At 39.1% G+C, this 17,750-nt stretch overlaps 1 protein-coding gene across 2 annotated transcripts in view; it reads right to left on the bottom strand.

Annotated features, from left to right (window-relative positions):
• PPP2R2D (protein phosphatase 2 regulatory subunit Bdelta) overlaps positions 1 to 17,164 on the bottom strand; it is a 33,590-nt gene extending 16,426 nt beyond the window's left edge. For both annotated transcript variants that reach the window (XR_008450648.1, XM_054071302.1), the window contains exons 1-3: positions 17,029 to 17,164; positions 16,238 to 16,327; positions 1,833 to 1,930 (exon numbers count right to left, since the gene is read on the bottom strand). Coding sequence is in view for 1 of the 2 variants with exons in the window: in XM_054071302.1 (XP_053927277.1) it covers positions 1,833 to 1,930; positions 16,238 to 16,327; positions 17,029 to 17,035 (195 nt within the window). In the remaining variant the exon portion in view is untranslated. The remainder of the gene's footprint in view (positions 1 to 1,832; positions 1,931 to 16,237; positions 16,328 to 17,028) is intronic.
• Between the last annotated feature and the right edge of the window lie 586 nt (positions 17,165 to 17,750).

Below are 17,750 nucleotides of genomic sequence, written 5' to 3'. Positions count from 1 at the left end.
GGAGTTTTAGTTAATTGTGAGACTTCACATTATTTCACTCCGTACTTACATTTAACTTCTAAGCATTCTGGCCAGGATCCTCTCAATTAACGCTATTCAATGTAGTTACCTACACTACTTACCCAGCCACCCCACACACTGAGCAAGCTGCCCGTCTGGCATGAGGCGATGGTCTTGCTCTTTACTCACATATTTGGCTGGAATAATCAGCTGCTTGGAACTGAAATAATGTCATACAAGTTCAGGATACGATGCACAGTTCAGCCTGTCTTCCCAAACTAAATGGAAGTTTTGTAACCATCCGAAGTAATTAACCTAGTTAACCTAGTCTTAAATCCACACTGTTTAAAAAGAACAGTTGTAGGATTTTATGAAGGTTCCAGTATTATATACTTATTTTGGATTTTCTCTGCCACTTCTGAAACTGCAGTTTTGCACATGACAAGAAAATTACTCTTATGCCCACAGTTTGCATGTGCTCCCAGCATGACAGTTGAATATTCATATGTGAATAGTCCTCACTTTTTTTTTCTTTTTTTACCACTATGAGAAAATGACATGACAGCTGGGTTTTGACTTACAGAACAACTGAGCACTAACAGCTGAAAGCCAACCAATAATATTTCCACTCTAAACAAGCATCAAGAAAGTCTGAGATCCTGAGCAGGTGGACACTTTTGACCTTGATCTCTCGGTGCCTTAGTTAAGTCTATACAGCAGACTAAATGATAAATGAGCTATGAGCTGTCTAGGTGTAGTAGTATAATATTTCAGCAGTTTTTTCAGGCATAGTATTCTCATTTCATTACCTCTCTAAATCCTCACAGTAAAACCAGTAAGTCACCTTTGGTACAATGTTTCATAAATAGTATCTTAGTGAAGATGAAATGCAAAATATTGCATGGCTGTTCATTAACTGAGCATCATTTGAACCACAAAATGAAAGAAGTGGGATTCTGCTGAAAAAATACCCACAGCACCTAAAGATTAGCATACTTCATGCAGGCACAGGCTGAATTAAAATTCCATGATCAATACAGCATTTCTGATCCAGAAGCCTCAAAAGTAAAGACTCAAATTCTCATCAGCTCTTCAAAGGGAAGGACAAACATGCTTTTTGGTGGCAGGGGAGACAGTGACAATTGCCATGTGGAGTATTGACTTTTTGAATTCTCCCAGGTATGACAATTATTTTTCACAGTGCACTTTTCCAATACACTCTATTTCTCTGGATATAAAAAGCTCAATGACGTATCTGCATTGATAAATGGATAGAATACATTACAGCTTTACCACAAAACTCAATACTATTACAAAGAACGCTCTGAACTGAAAATGCTCAAGTGTTTTCATATAAGTAGCTGTTCCCACTGTTTTGATTCATAGGATCCTAAAACACGTAAGATGCTTAATGCTTCATTTTAGAACCATCTTATCCTGTTGTCCTTGCAGCTTAACATGCATACTTTTTTTTTTTCTTATAAACTTTTCCTACATTACTTTCAAAAGCATTAGATTTGCCTCAAATCAACCTAACCGAGTGTAAAGTTTAGGGAAAAGTCCAAAGGCAATTCTGCAAAATTACACTAAGCATACGAGGTACATATATATAAAGAACTCATTGTCTTTTAGGGACTTCCCTTGAGGGGGAGGGGCAACGACCATCAAACTAACCTACCAAGTTCAGCACAAGGCAGATATTAGGAAATTCGGCTGACTTCAGGCAGAGAAAGGTATCCAACCATTTAAACCTCATGGCATGAAAAAATGAAGTGAGACTGTGCGACACAAGAACAGTGTAGTAACAGACTTTTGTTTTTCAAGTCACTGACCTCTTGTTCCCTTTGAAATATAACCACTCTGCCACCTTTGTCTCCTGTTGCAAGAAGATCACCAGAGTAATTAAATTCAACGGTTGAAATAATATCAGCTGTAAACAGAACAGAAATAAAATAGCACTGTAATGTGTAAAGCAAATCAAGATGTTTCAAGACTTGAATGAACATAAAACAAAATTACAACTTTCATTAAAGCAACAGCACAGCACAACTTCTCAATTTCTGGATACTGTTGATGTAAATTAAGTCATGTTTCAAAGTGCAACAAAGTTTGATTTACAATCCAAAACACTTGCTTATTTCTCAGGTTTTTAAGTTTCTGAGGGCCTTCAAGCCTACAAGAGACGGTGTATCATTTTAGGGATCCAAACTGCCTGTTCTACATGTTGACAGTAAATGCTGAAATACAAAAGATCTGCCTGCACAGAGCGTCCAAAGGTAAGGATCATATCAAAAGTGGTTCATGTGTAGTTCACACTGATCAAAGTCAGGTTAAGGCATATCTGCCTTACCCCAGAGCCGAGTATTCATATGTTTAGTTAGGAACCTGAACTGAGCATCCTGCCTCTGCCAAAGCGGGCTAAAAAGGAAAGGGAAAAAAAAAGAAACAAACAAAGAAAACCCTTCCAGTTGAGTGCCCTGAACCAACCTTATGCAGAAGCATCAGCATGAACACAACAAATAAGAAGAGGCCAGGATGACTGCAACTGAAGGAAAGGGAAAGCAAAGAAAAAAGATTGCAGGACCTCCAGTTTAAACTGACTTCAAGTGCCCTTGGGACTGAACCTTGAAAGCAACCAGTATTTATTTGTCAATGCATGCCACAATTAATCTCTGGAGGTGGCAATAAAGAAATAATTGTCATTAAACAATCTCTAACCAAGGGGCAGAGACCTAAGGGGATATAAATGTCTGTCACAAGTTATAGGCATATGGTAACAAAACCAACAAACCATTGAGCATAAAACTGTAAGCAAACATTTATCCGTCCCGTTGCTTGCTAGTCATGGAAACATTTCATTATATTATGCAGGTATAAAAAAATGTAAGATTTGAAGTATAAGACGGCAATTAGTTTCAGAGTTTGCAATTGGAGATCACGTGAAAACTACTTTCCTGTATTGATTTCAATGTGATATCTTTTAAATCCTTTTCAATAATCCCTTACTCTTACGAGGAAGGTGATGAAGGAATCTGATCAGTTTTCCCAATATATAATTCATATTTCACCTTTTATTAACAGATGACCTTGAAACAGTTTTTCCTAGTATAAAGATCATGATATACCTTCTCTGATTACAATAAAAAAGAAAGAAAGAAACCTTTCTACAGATTTATCCCAGCCTTCAAAATCACCCTACTAACCTGCTTCTGGACATGACTATTTTTAAATTCACCTTTCTTTAAAAGGTTATGAAAAGATTCCATTTTGGTAGAGAATAGGATGATGGTTAATTCCAAATCCTCAACATAAGAATAAAACCCTCACCCTTGCTGCACATACTCTGTATTGAAAATACCAAACCTTTCTCAGTTCATCTACTCTATAAATTAACTGCATGGCTAGTTTCTGACTAGTCTCTCTAGCCCATCTCCCTCTTCATTCATAGTGGTCCTCCCCTACCATCGTGCTGCCCAGCTACAGCAACCACCAACTCACAAGTTCTCAAGTCATTGACCACAGAGGTCTTCGCAAACCTGACTCTTCACTGTTGATCCCCTCCCAAGTAAGAAGCAAACTCTTTTGAGTTTTCACTATGAACACTGGCAGAATAAAAATTAATCCCTCTATTCTCTTTACACCAATTCCATGTTTTGTAGCCAATTTCTTGTACATGGCTGTTTACCTCCGTAACAGACTATGTTGAAAGTATTGAAAACACAAAAAAACCTCCAAACAATTCTTCCCTTCTCCAAATGGCTAAAATGAATCTACAGCACTAAGTAGTCAGATACAGAAAATAACATATGGTATAAACATTTCACTAGTATTAAATGATCTCTTACTGTGGAAATTACCTTAGAATTATGAGCACAACACATAAAATCTTAACATATATATATATATATACACACACACATCCTTATATATATATTTAATAGGCACTTCTATATATATGCATATGTTTATAAAAATCTTGTACCATATAGAGTGATGCAATGTTTGCTCAATCAAAAAATATAAATAGAAAAGCTACATGTTTCCACTTTATGAACATAAAGATCCACTTCATCAGAACTACACCTACACACTGAGCAAAGCAATAACACTTCACTGAGCCTCCGTGTTAAAACAAGAAGGAAAATGCCCAAGTTTAAACAATAACACAAGATCCATCAACTTGCATGTGAACAGGAACTCTGTTCCTCACTTTGAAAAGTTAAGGAAAATTCAGATTATTGATACACTAAAATCAGATTATCAACACATGATTATCTATTCTTCCTATACTGTAATAAACCAGACTCAAGAGATGATGGACAAATGGTTTAGATGGCTATAAAGAGACCGGATTCTAGCTCACTGATTTCCCAGTGAATCCTGTTCAGTCTTTTTACTCCAAGCAAGTAAAGGATACTTTGTAATTTTAACCAATTCTTAAAATATACCTCCTATCACAGATAAGAAAAAAACTTGTCAACCCTTAACGTTGATACACTGTTTCACTTTTCCAAAGCTTGTCATCTTCTTCTGATGTAATGCCTCATTCTCTGCTTAGGTCCTCAGACAGGGAAAGAATTATTCCTTGTACAGAAAGAGTATCAGCTGATGCATGTAAAGCTATTTTTAATTTAGAACTTTCTTCTTCAAGATAGAAAACAACCTTAAACAAGGCCATTTCATAACAATATGTATAACATATGCATACAGTAATTGTAGAGATGTTTCAAAGCCAACTCATTCTTCCTGTTATCAATCACTGGGAAAACAAGATGTATGAGAATTGAGATTCAATGTTAAAAAAAGAAATCTCTGCATATGTGTCTAATATTGCTGTTGGGCTTCAATACTAATCCATGCTCATTATTTTCACAGTTACATATTTGCTTTGTGCTATAAATACACGCCTAAATTATGTGAATGTATAGATTTCTAGCCATTACAAATGGCTGACAGGCTAACAGGCTTTATAGGTACAAATACAAAATATCATGACATAAGTAAAGAATTTTGTACTAAAATGAGAAAGCCAGTGAGCTCACTGAACACATCATCTGGATTACAAAATTCTACTCCAAGACTGGCAGTAGTGCTAGAATTAAAAAAAAAAAAACAAAACAAACAAAAACCAAAAAAAAATCCTACTTCCCAATATAACCTAACCCTACACAAGAAAAACACCCAGGCACTTCAAGAGACAGCATAGGAAAGCAGTAAAGCAAGGAAAAAAGAAAGGATCAGACTAAGTAAACAGTGAAGTAACTTGACAAAGTAACATTGTGACATTTTCAGTACTTTCCTCAACCATTGTAGCCCTTGAGTTACAAAGGTAAAAAAACTAATATTCTACTACCACAAAAACCTGAAAGCCATTCCAGCATGGATGATTTTTACTCTTGAAGACATCAGTAAATGTGGTTAACAGAAATAAATGACTCCTTAACATAAGCGATTATTTCAAACAAAGTCACAAACCCCACTTTTCCATCTTGTTTCAGATAGGGAAAGAGGTATTAATTTCTCTCACATATACTATCCAAGTATTTACTGAATTATTTTCTCAAAATACACTGGGTACCACTTTTGGTTTAACATGTGTCTAAATTCAACATCATTCATCTGACACAGCTATTATTGACCAGCAGTGCTACCTAGCCAAATGTAATCTTGGGTTTCTTTATGTTAAGAACTGTGGAAACATGCTGAAACACAGACACTAACCGAACCCTATGGTTTCAAACAAGAAGTACAGGGAGAAGAGGGTAAACAATATGTCTAGGTAAAATGATCATGCCAGTGGAGAATGTCTCCCTTGCCTAATTGGATACCGGCTGGAAAAAGAAGCTTGAAATGTTAAATTATCACTGAAAAAGCATGTAAAAAATCTATCACCAGCGTGCTATACAGAAACAAGTAAGTGGAGGGGCCACATCAGGTGAAAAAAATACAGAAACTTTCTTCAAATATTTTCTTTTAAAAATTTGGAATGTGATGACTTCAGTTTTTTAGTTTGGTTTTTTTTTTTTTTTGGAACAGCACTAAAACTTTTTTTTTTTTAACACAAAAGTATGAATTAAACTCCATTTTCCCTACGGGTATGTTTAATAGAATCATATTGATCCCCCAAATAATTCCATACAGTATTCTCAGCACTACACTATTTCAAAGCATGTAAAATAAAAAAAAAAAAATGAGACTAGAAATAAACCACAAAATTCATTACAAATTGCTCTGTTCTTTTTGCAGGTTTTTAATCATCACATTAACTTCAGAAATTTTAAAGCTTTTTTATCATACGTCTTATCTTTTTCTTATATTTACAAGTACCAGTTTTATTTCCCAGTAGAATACTTCAGTCTTTTCCTCATACTAGCAAAACAACTCAAAATGAAACATACAAAAGGATGAGGAAAGACAAACTATCAAGATATTTGCTCACGTATAGCATCCTAATGCACTCTTCTCATATATCAGAAACCTTTGTGATCATGACTTTCCAGAAGGAGAGGTTTGTCTGACTTTGCTTCCATTTTTGCACCAGTGTGGCTACAACCCCTCTGTTCTGGAGTAATCAGCTCAACCTTCCTCCTGAAAATTATGGAGAGCAGCAAGACCTACAGCTTTTACAGAAAGCTATTTAGTCTAGCAATATGTTTCTTTCCAGACATGAAAAAATAATGTTCAGCTTCAGTTCCAGGAAGGAGTTGTAACATAATTATGGTCTACATACAAAATAGGAAACTTCTAGCTGGTTTTGAAGCTGGTCTACTAAAAGGATGGTGGGAGAAAATTGTTGGCAACTAAATTATGATTCTCCAAAATTCCCAAATTTAAAAGCACTAAGCACTTCCACCGCTAGTAAAAACCCTCTCAACACATTAAAAGGTTACAAGTATCCATCTTTATATAAACATAAACGAAACTACTCTCAGTGACTCAGGAGACTATCCTGTGAGTCTAGACAGAAGTTTTAAAATGCAGTATAAATACTTTAGGCTGTTTAACATGGAATATTAACGTCCCTATATCACAAAACTGTCATAATTCTGTTGATGTTCTATAATCTCCAAAGCCTCCGAGGCTAGTTATATGGGGGTCAGTGAGGGGCAGGATGACAGAGACCAACGTTTGTTAAAATTTTGGGATGACAGCAAGCTTAGACCTGCAAACTAATTTAATCCCACAAAGGATTCATACTAGGTATTTCTAACTGATATCAATGCCTGGGCTCTCTTTCTGTTTTGGTAATGGAGAATGCAAAGAGATCCAGGGCATCTAAAATTAGCTACCATGAACTTTTCCTCTCTAAGCTGGCTGCATATTGTTACTTCACTTAAATCTAAAAACTTAAAAAACCAGAATTACTTCATAGCTCACCCAACAGATTAATGAATATGCAGCTGTAGTCCATTCTTAGGACTAACACTAACTAGACACAAGCAGCATCAACTTCTCTCTCATTCTTCAAACCTATTCAACGACTTCTGTCCAAAGCCCACTCCTCAGACATGTAATGAATTAGGAAGTTCAACGGTCACGGTTTTCAAACTTTATCTAAAAAGAAGGCTGCTCCAATTTCTACGGCATTTTAAATTAAAAATCTTTCAAATGTGTAATGGACAACGTTGCTTCACATTCAGTACAGACTGACAAAAAAATGCAAGTTAGCAGATCTGTCTCCTGCCCCTCCCTTTGAAAAATATTTTCAATACACAGCACCTCTTTCTGTGATCTGTATCAGAGATCCAAAGAATGAACTGCTTTAAGGACTATGCAGCTCTCTGAAGAGGCTTTGAGAGGAAATGACTGGATCTGGACCAAAGCCAGATGTCTGGCACAAACTGTAAGGGAGATTGCCAGTGGAAACTAAACATAGAAAGAACATTTCTGTGCCTGTAATCAAGATCAAAGGTGACACACCTTTCCCCCTGACACATAGTTATTCTACACAGCATTTTATTCTACAGCTGGAGAAAGCTGCAGGAGACATTGTATGGTTTCCTACAGTGGATGGGAACGAAGCAGAGAGCGTAGAAGGGCATAAGTGCAGGTTATGTGCTCCTAAATCAAATTGGAAATAAGAAGCTTGGATCTTCCTGCGACGTTGTGCTGAACTTTAAGATGCAACATCAGAAGGAAGAGAATCTCTTGCAACAGGCAGTGATACCATCCCAAGGTACGATTGATGAAAAACATCGCCAGTTGGGGTTCAAACAGAAAACAGCAATGAACAATCATTTTAGAGCAATTAAGTGAAGAGTCAAAGAGTCAAACAAAATACTAAAGGAGCAAGCAAGATTAGTGGAGGAAAAAAGATGGAGACCCATTAGAGGGAATCAAATAATCAAAGAGACTGAAGAAATTTAAAGGCTAATGCCTGTTATACAGAAAATGACAGAAAAATATGTGTTTTGGTTTTTTTTAAAAAAATCACATTAGAACTCAACAAGTTACAGACACACAGGGTCTTAGAACTGCTTCATATTTTATTTACAGTATACGTCTGAAAACAGGCCCCAACCATTACCAATGGTTTGCTTTCCAAGTTTAATAATTATCCACATTTGGATTGCTACTGTTACCGTACCAGAAAGCTGCTTGGCAGGCACCGTACCTCTAACCAGACCTGCCCTCATCCTCTACTTGTTGGGGCAGGCAAGCATTGCCACAATGGCAGTTACTGCATGTTTCTGACGTCATGACTGACTTCAGCACTCAGCATTCCCCTTCTCTCTTCTCATCTCTGTACCTTTTGCTTCCAGGTGAATGCAGATTCTCCACACTATGGCTGCCAGAAGAGCCCATGAAAAAGATTGGCATTACTGTGCAAGTCGAATGGACTAAGGCTGGTATTAGCATTATTATCATGCCTAAGCTCCCCTAAAATATTTCCTGAACTATTGTATCATAATTTAAATTGCTATAAATCAGATTTCTACTTCTGAGTTGAATCAAAAGGTGAGCTGCACTTTAAAGCTATCAATAATCACATGGCAATATACACATGCATAGAAGTTACTCAAAGTCACCTATTTTTCAGAATATGACACTTTACATACTCAATTTTTAGATATCTACTTTTATGATTTATTTGAAGAGTTAACACTGAAATGAGATGCATAAAAAGTCAGGAGAATAAACCAAAGGTGGTATAGTTTTGCTTAGACCAAGTTTCTCCCAGCTTACAGTGCTAAGGACTCTGCCCACTTCTAACAATTTTTCATGCCCAACTCTTGAACAATTTGCAAAATGACTTTAATTTAGTGACCTTTTTACAATTTAATAACTTAAAGTGCCTCACAGAGTTTAACTTAGTCTAAGATAACTCTGCTTTTTGAATTAATTTAAATACTTGAACAGATTTAAGGTGAACCAAGGGCATCAACAGGGCACTTGAGTTGCTTCAACAGAGCTGCAGTGCCTTGACCAGCACAGTACAGCACAAGAAGCAGCAGAAGCTGGTTGAAGTCAGCACTGCCACTAACAGGCCATGGCAAACTACAAACAAGAGTATTTCTCTTAGAAAGACCGCCAGTGGACCCTGCCTGGAGCTAAGCCACTTGGCTTCTCTTGAGTGAGGGCACAGGCCATTCTGTTCAGAGTGCTGTAACAAACTGGTAGAAAAGAAGCAACATAAGGTGTCAAACTGTTCCCAAGACCTGTTCCAAAGACCAGGCTGCCCAGCAAATTCCCCAAAACCAAACTCTTGTGCAGCTGATTTAAGTCACCTAAGAGTTTGCAACTCATAAAAGATAATTAGTGCAATTCCTCCATTTATTTAAATTTGCTTTTTCTTTTCAATAGAACCAGACTATAATCTGATGCTGGAAGTCATTTGAACGATATTAGAAAACCTCTGCCTTTACTGAATTTAAAGTGCTTGCAGTTATCTAGATGTATTAATACAAATGAAGGATAGAGCAGCAGCAAGAAAATAAAAGCAGTAAAGCCAAAGTTCAGTAAGACAGAAATAAACTTTACCTTCCTGCTTGCCAAGGCTTGCTGTGCATAATCTAACAAGCAATGAGAACTTACAGAATCTATTTATAATATTCAGGACATAATAGACGATTCAGTATGCAAATCTATTTCCTCAGAATTACTTTTTTAACCTCTGGAATAGTAATTCCAATTACCTTTGTCCTACTGAAAGTATACTGAATTAATTCATGTAATTCTGTTAGGTTTGGTGGTTTTTTTAAGAATTTAATTGTCATGCTCTTTATTGTTCTATTAAGAGTTAATAATTCACATAATAGTTAACGAAAAATTTTCATCCCGTTACAGCTTTCTCTTTTGCATGTGTGATTTTCTTTTTTAAAAAATTAAATAAAGTGGGTTTTATCATGTTTTTCTTAAGCTTTTCCCCTTGATGTTAACAATATGGAACTAACCACACAGTAATGAGAGTGCACATGGGAACTGTATCAAAGATTTCCTGGGTCACTAGGTAATACAACCTGCTGTCATCACAGTCTGCCGTTCAGCAGAGAAACAAAGGGCAGTGGCTCTCACTGTACACAGATTAACAATGTAGATGTGAAGATTTGTACTAATTTCTGTATTCCCATTACTCAGAATATTTTACTTTGCATTCCCACCTTACAACTCTGCAACTGACACTCAATTCTTATCCAAACTGTTTATCATTCATTCACAAGCTATGCATTCCAGCAAATTCACACTTCAGAAAAATATCATGCAGCTACACCTAGTAATCTGTCTTCTCTTGTAGCCTGGTTGTTGTTTAGTCTTCAAATCAATTTTCTTATCTATTCTTCAATATTCCACTTGCCATCTTTCACTGGTACTAACAACATTCCTTCCCCCATGCCCATAAACCCACGCCCTTTGTAGTTTTCTGACAAGATTGTCCCATCTTTCTTTTATGTACCTGTGTCAGGAAAAAAATACTAGATACAAAAGCTATGAGTGAACTTCAACAGAACTTCAACAAGGATATTCACGAATGACTTCTGACTGCCTTTAGGGCCTTTACTTAGGTTATAAATGTCATAGTCTCCTATACAAAAAGGATAAGCATCATTTTTGTAATTCTCAGAATGCTAAACATTTTTGTATATTCATACTCCTCCTCCCAACTCCGCAGTTCCATTAACTCATCACGCACATACGCCAGGACACTACAAAAGGATCAAAATTTAATGTCATGGTAAAGATTACAGATTTGAATTCACTCTAATATGTGAGCAGGCAGGGCAGGTACTCTTCTCCACAGAAAACCAAAAAGACATTGCTTGACGTGACCACTTTTATGAATCTTGATGATCAGCTCAAAAGCATAGCTACTTGCTTGTAAATGTGGGCTTCCTCACTACGAGGAGTCATATTCAGAGAGAGTGAAAAAAAAAAAAACCCTAATACAGTATTTTTCACATGCGACACCTTGTCTTAATAGTCTCCAGAGTTACTTAAACAGTAAGGTCGTAGAATTTAATTTCCAGTGGCACCCTGTTTCTTTGTTGTCTGACAGAACTGGAATTCAAAAGAACATTTACTATCAAATACTACCATCTGTGAACAACATTTGAATGGAATAGAGTATTGTGGAATAAAAGATGAAAACAAATTCTTGGTCTGTGTGTTGTACAAAGACTTGAGAAGTGGTCCACCTGAAACAGTGAGACTTTCTCCAGCAGGAAACTACTATATAACAGGTGCTCAAGTCAAAACTGTTTGCGAAGTACTATTTCTGCCCAGATTTACAAACCACCAAAACATTTCCCGAAGTCGATATTATGTCATCAGGTGTGGAGAACACCATACACAAAGCGGGGAAGTTCAAGGCAACATTCAAAATCTTTGTTCCCTGGAAGAAACGGTGGTTCTTCAGAATACTCACAGCAGTCCTCCAGGGAGCAGAGATGTGGTAAAGCATCAAAAGAGCAAGGCAAAAGCACAGTACTTCCTATCAACATAAACCAGGGATAAGTGTATAATGTTTTAGGAACGACAAAAGAGCAGGCATCTAAAGTCTTGTTTATGGCAAAATACTGTTTTTCAAGGAAAAAAAAAAAAAAACCCTCACAAAACAGAACATAGCTTAAAAGCCCATCTTCTGCCTCATTCCAGTAGAAGGTGACATCTTCAGGGAAAACCAATTATTTACGATGAAAGGACACAATAAATATGGCTTAACAAGGGAGTCATATTTACCATATTTTCCAGTTCTTACAGAAGAAAATAAATCTTATAGACAGCAACCAACTCTGTAATTCCTTCCATGCAATTTTAACCAGATGTCAAATAACTGTACCTCTCTTGGAGTATTTTCGTTAAGTCTGAAATCATGCCAGAATTTACTTTAAAACCAGTGAGGGTAGGCCAGTTAAATTCCTGAACAACACATGAAAACATTTTTAAACCACTGATTTTTAAGGATGATTTAATACTAAGTGTTTTTAAATCTCTTTTATCCAGACTTGAGAACAATTACAGGATTATGGTCTAATATACTTTTATTAGAACGTGGTTTTCTTCTCCACTTGTGTTCTGCATTCTGACAAACTTCAGAGGTGGACTTACTTAGCACTGTAATGAGCTTTAAAAGAAGTAAAGAATTTGTTGAACTGATGATAGTAAAGTAACTTCTAATTTATCAGGGCTGTCAATACCAATTACCAGTTGGAGAATTAAAAAAAAAAAACTACAGTATTTTTCTTTGATCTTTAAATGGAGATACAGAACTTCTTAACAGGTAGAATGTCCAAGACAGACAAATATTTAAAAGTCAATGACAACTTTTTTTGAAGAACAAAAGTTTTGTTCACGTGATATACCTTACAATGGGGCATGCTGAAGTTAATGAACAGGAGCTCCTAAGGAGCTCTTGTTTACTATGGAAGGGTACCACATCCAGCTTCTATGTGTAAGACGAGGCTTTACACTTGGCTGCTTCAAAACAGATATCAAATATAAATATAACACTTCAAACAGTTTAAGACCTAAGCTGATGAAGCTCCAAGAGAAAAGCAGTACCCGTTTCATTTAGCAGACTAGCTATACCCTTAATGCTGCTTCTATCTGAAATAGGAAGTGATATCTAACCAGGCCAAATTAAAACAGCTTTTACAGAAGGGAACAGTTAATTACAGAAGGGAACAGTCCATCACAATCCAAAAACCCCATACTGACTGGTTTGAAAACCCCAAAGAAATCCCAGTATCAACAGTGGGAGATGCATGATCTCCACAACATACAGGTTCACATGCTGACAAGGATGAGCCATTCCTCTCAGTATTTCCAACTCATCACTACCACAAGTCAGTCAGGAAGATTTGTAGTGCCCACTACAAATACTTATATAAAAAAATACATTTCTTAACTATACCCAGAAGTGATCATGGATTACATGCAGAACATCTGGCACAAGGGAATTAGGGCCTATCTGTACATCATTTAATAACCTGTTTCGTATTTTGAACATGCAAAACAAATTAAACACTGAAATCACAAACCTGATTAGGTCTCAGGCAGCACTTTATAAAAAAGCCTGTATTTAGAAAGCTACTTTCTACAAAAAAAGGTAATCAAAGAATAACAAGTTTCACAGGCAATCGGTATGATTTAGTAACCACATGGTTTTACACCAACAAAATGACAACACAAATTTAAACTACTACATTTTTAAAAAAATTAAGCTTGTTGCCATCCTCAATATCAACTCTTTCTTTCCATATCTGTTTAATCCTCCAATGCTCCTTCTTGAATCCAATTACCTTTTTTGCTTTAGAAAACTATGTATTTCAATAACTTGTATATTTTCCTGATCTTTTTGAAATGACCAGATTGGTCGCATAAACACTGCTCTTCTATTTATTTAAAGGGAGCATTGTACAGATTTCAAAGATTACTCACAGAGAAAAGACAAAGTGATTTTTTGTATTAATAATCTAGTTAGAAAAAATCCTGGGAATGGAGATGGCAATTGCAAATCTAACTATAATAAAAACATTAACACAGCTATAACAAATTGCTAAGGTTAATAAACATGAGAAGCAACTGTTGAATATACAACATATTCTAGAACTGCAATTAAAAAAAGTGACTATTCAGTTAATTTGCCCAAATATCAGGCTTTGTAACTTCAGCTACTGAATGAACTGTCAGTAAGAACATTTAGCAAAAAAGTCTGCATTTAATACGTTTGACAGCTACCTTATGTTGCCATTTCCAGAGTTCCTCTATAGAGCTTATTTTTCATAAAACAGAAAAGAGGAAAAGAAAGAATTTACAGAAATATCAAGTTTTCGCTATCACAAAAATTTACATGAATTTCACAGTAGTTTCATGTAATATTTGCCGCAAGGCTATTTCAAGGCAATCGTGGCCCATCAAAAAGGTTTAGATGTGCATTTTGGGAAGATGTTTTAAAAAATGGCACTGGGTAAATGTTTCCAGAACGAGGGCTAAAAATCTAGCAAAATAATTGCACTCTTACTGTATACTGCTGAATACAATTCAGGCAATGATTAGCAGGTAAACTGTATATTTTCTTTATTTAATTCCACTTTCAAGGCAAAAACTAACAGGGCAGGAAAGCCCACAAACCAAGACAAAGAGTCACAAAAACTCTTAAGTAGTTCTCACATTTTAGTAGGAAAACGAAACTCTTGCAAAATCAGGTGCTCAATGATTACTTATATTAATTGCCCTATGAAGAAAACTAAATTCCTCATATGTAGTAGCATCACACACAATCTGAAGTCCTCACTCCAGGAAAAGTCAAATTAATAAAGTACATCTGGAAAAATACAGGGTAAAAGTGCTGAGCATTATCATTGCTATTTCCCCTTAGCACTTCTACTTACTCAAAAGGGAGCATTTTCCTCTCTCGAACCACAGAATTCTGCCTCAGTGATGTCTCATCAGTAATATTAGCACCTCTTTGAAAAGTCCTGTTACACACTTAATGAACTCTGTTTAAGACACGTTGGCATTTCAAAAATGAGAAGCTTTCCAGCTCTATGCAAACTCAAGTTGTTCAGTGATTGAGTGGGAAGTCAGGTGCTCATAGAAGTACACTTTTTGCAACATGGAGAACTTTTAGTCACATACATGACAGTTACTAAGAAAAAAAGGACTGTTTGGGAAACTTGTGAAAATGTTTTTAAGCAGCTTTCATAAGAATTCTCGGAACTTCAGAACAATAGCACAAGTTACAAAATATATTTGGGGGAGAAAAAAAAGGAAGAAAACAACAACTGAGTCTGAGTACCAGCTGCTTGAGCAGTTTTCAAGTCTATTCCTCCCATCGTTATTATTTTAAATGGAATGCCAAACAAGTGGCATGAAAATGAAAACACTGTCAGCATAATTTTCCTGTAGCAGACAGTCTGAAGAAATATTTACTGCATCCAGTTAAAAAAAAAAGTCCCAAACCCAAGACAACCGCACACTGGGACTACAAGTTATTTCACTCAATACAGTAAATACAGCTATTTCAGTTAATGCAGTAAAAATCAAGTTAACAGCACTGTCTCACACCCTCCCCACCTTTTCTAAACAGTACTGCCAGCCTGAAGAGTCTGAACACATAAAATTAAGGGGGAAAAAAAGGACTTTCTAATCAAATTCGTGCAAAAGTTCACATTGCTTCTACATACTAGAGAGAAACGTTTTCCAATTACCACATTACTTGTTTTCTACTCATTCTAAAACACACTGTGCTTGGAATGTTTCAGAGAATTGTAAAGGTGTGTCCATCTTCCCAACTTAAATATCCCTATTTATAGCTTCCAAACATTAACAAGTAGGAATAAAATCTCTTCACAGCTGCAGAATGCCTTTAAACCCTACTTTTTAAATTAAGCACAAATGACAGACCTGCACTCTCTCTCTGTTGCTCTCTTTGCGTCACCGTGAAACTTGACAAGCCTGACAGACTCCATTTGGCTTTTTTTCCCTGTGTTTTATCACTGTCATTACCTCTTCTCCCTAGTGATTAGAATTAAAGAACAGGAGGAAGCCACCGTGCCTTTTTCTATTATGCTCTCCCCAAAAAAGCACATCGCGCTGGAAGTAGAGGCGCTCGCTTAGTCATTGCCACACACCCCCCATCCTCGGGCACGGACGGGGGAGATGCTGCAGCTCAGCCCTTCCCAGCCTCGGCTCCTCCAGCACGAGTGTGACACAAGAGAGGGGAAAAAACCACAAAAAGGGTGTCGGTGGCCGTGGCTCGTAGGAAGAAGCCACAGGAAGGCTGCGCAGGCCTTACCTTCCGCCACGTCCTCGTCGATAGCCCCCTTCACCTGCGAGAAGCACCACTGGAAGTCGTTGCTACCGCCGCCGCCACCTCCTGCCACCCCTAAAGAGAGGGGAGAGCGGGTGGTGAGAGGGGAGAAGCGAGAAGAGGGGGGGGAGAGAGAGGTGAGGGGGGAGAAGAGAGAGCGGGGAGAGGGGCAGAGGAGGGAGAGCGGGGAGAGCAGAGGGAAAGGGGGGAAGGGGAGAAGGGAAGGGGGGAGGACGGAGGGGAGGAAAGGGGGAGGAAAAGGCAGAGGAAAGAAGGGAGGAGGGGGAAGAGGGGTGAAGGAGGGGGGAGAGGTGGAGAGGCGAAGGAAGAGAAGAGAGAGAGGGAGAGAAGGGAGACGGTAAGGGGGAAGAGGGGGGCATGGTAGGGGAAAGAGAAGGGACGGTGGGGAGAGGGGGCGCCCCCTACTGCCCCCCCCAACGCTGCCCTCCCTCCACCCCCCCCCACCCCAGCCCTTCCCCAGCGGCGCTCCCTCCGCCTCGCGGCCCAGCCCAGGCCTCGGCCTCACGCGGCCCCCACAGCGCCCACCTCTGCCCCACACAGGACCCACAGCGCCCGCTCACCACCCGCAACGCCCCCCTCAGCCCCACACAGAGCCCACACAGCTCTCCCCCCCCCCCCGCGCCAGGGCGCTGCCTCCTCCTACTCCCGCCACCCGCGCGGCCTCGCCTCGCCGTGTCCCCTCGACGCCCTCCTCCGGGGCTCGGCGATTCGGAGTCGGAGGACAGAGAGAGGACAGGCGTGCGTCGCGGTCTCACCTGCCATGTCGCGCGGTGCGGGCGGGCGCGGGTCGCAGCAGCCGCCGCCGCCTCACGGAGCCGCTGCCGCCGCCGCCGCGGGAGGTTTCGGGGTTTCAAAATGGCGCCCATTGCCGGTCGGCCTGGTCCGGTGACGTCACCGCCGCGGCTGCCCGCAGGGAGGGGGCGCGCGCGGGCGGTGGCTCAGCAGCGGGAGGGGGAGGAGGAGGAGGATGAAGATGAAGAGGAAGATGAAGAGGAAGATGATGATGATGATGACAGGACTGGACCAGCGCTCAGCCCTCGGGGCCGGTGCCAAGTGGTGTCCCCCAGGGCTCAGTGCTGGGTCCAGTCCTGTTCAATATCTGGTATCAATGACCTGGATGGAGGCATTGAGTGCGCCCTTAGCGAGTTCGCGGGCAACACTGAGCTGTGAGGAAGGGTCGATCTGCTGGAGGACAGGGAGGCTCCAAAGGGATCGGAACAGGCTGGACCGCTGGGCTGAGACCAATGGCATGAGGTTTAACAAGGCCAAATGCCGGGTCCTGCACTTCAAGCACAACAACCCTGTGCAGCTACAGACTGGGGGAAGAGTGGCTGGAGAGCTGCATGGAGGAGAAGGACCTGGGGGTGCTGGTTGACTGAACATGAGCCAGCAGTGGCCCAGGTGGCCAAGAAGGCCAATGGCATCTTGGCTTGGATCAGAAATGGCGTGGCCAGCAGGTCCAGGGAGGTGATTCTGC

Source organism: Cuculus canorus, chromosome 7 (genome assembly GCF_017976375.1).
Source record: "Cuculus canorus isolate bCucCan1 chromosome 7, bCucCan1.pri, whole genome shotgun sequence".
In the NCBI taxonomy this organism is placed as follows: domain Eukaryota; kingdom Metazoa; phylum Chordata; class Aves; order Cuculiformes; family Cuculidae; genus Cuculus; species Cuculus canorus.
Note: the sequence above shows the minus strand (reverse complement) of the source record. Positions and strands in the feature narration are given on the sequence as shown.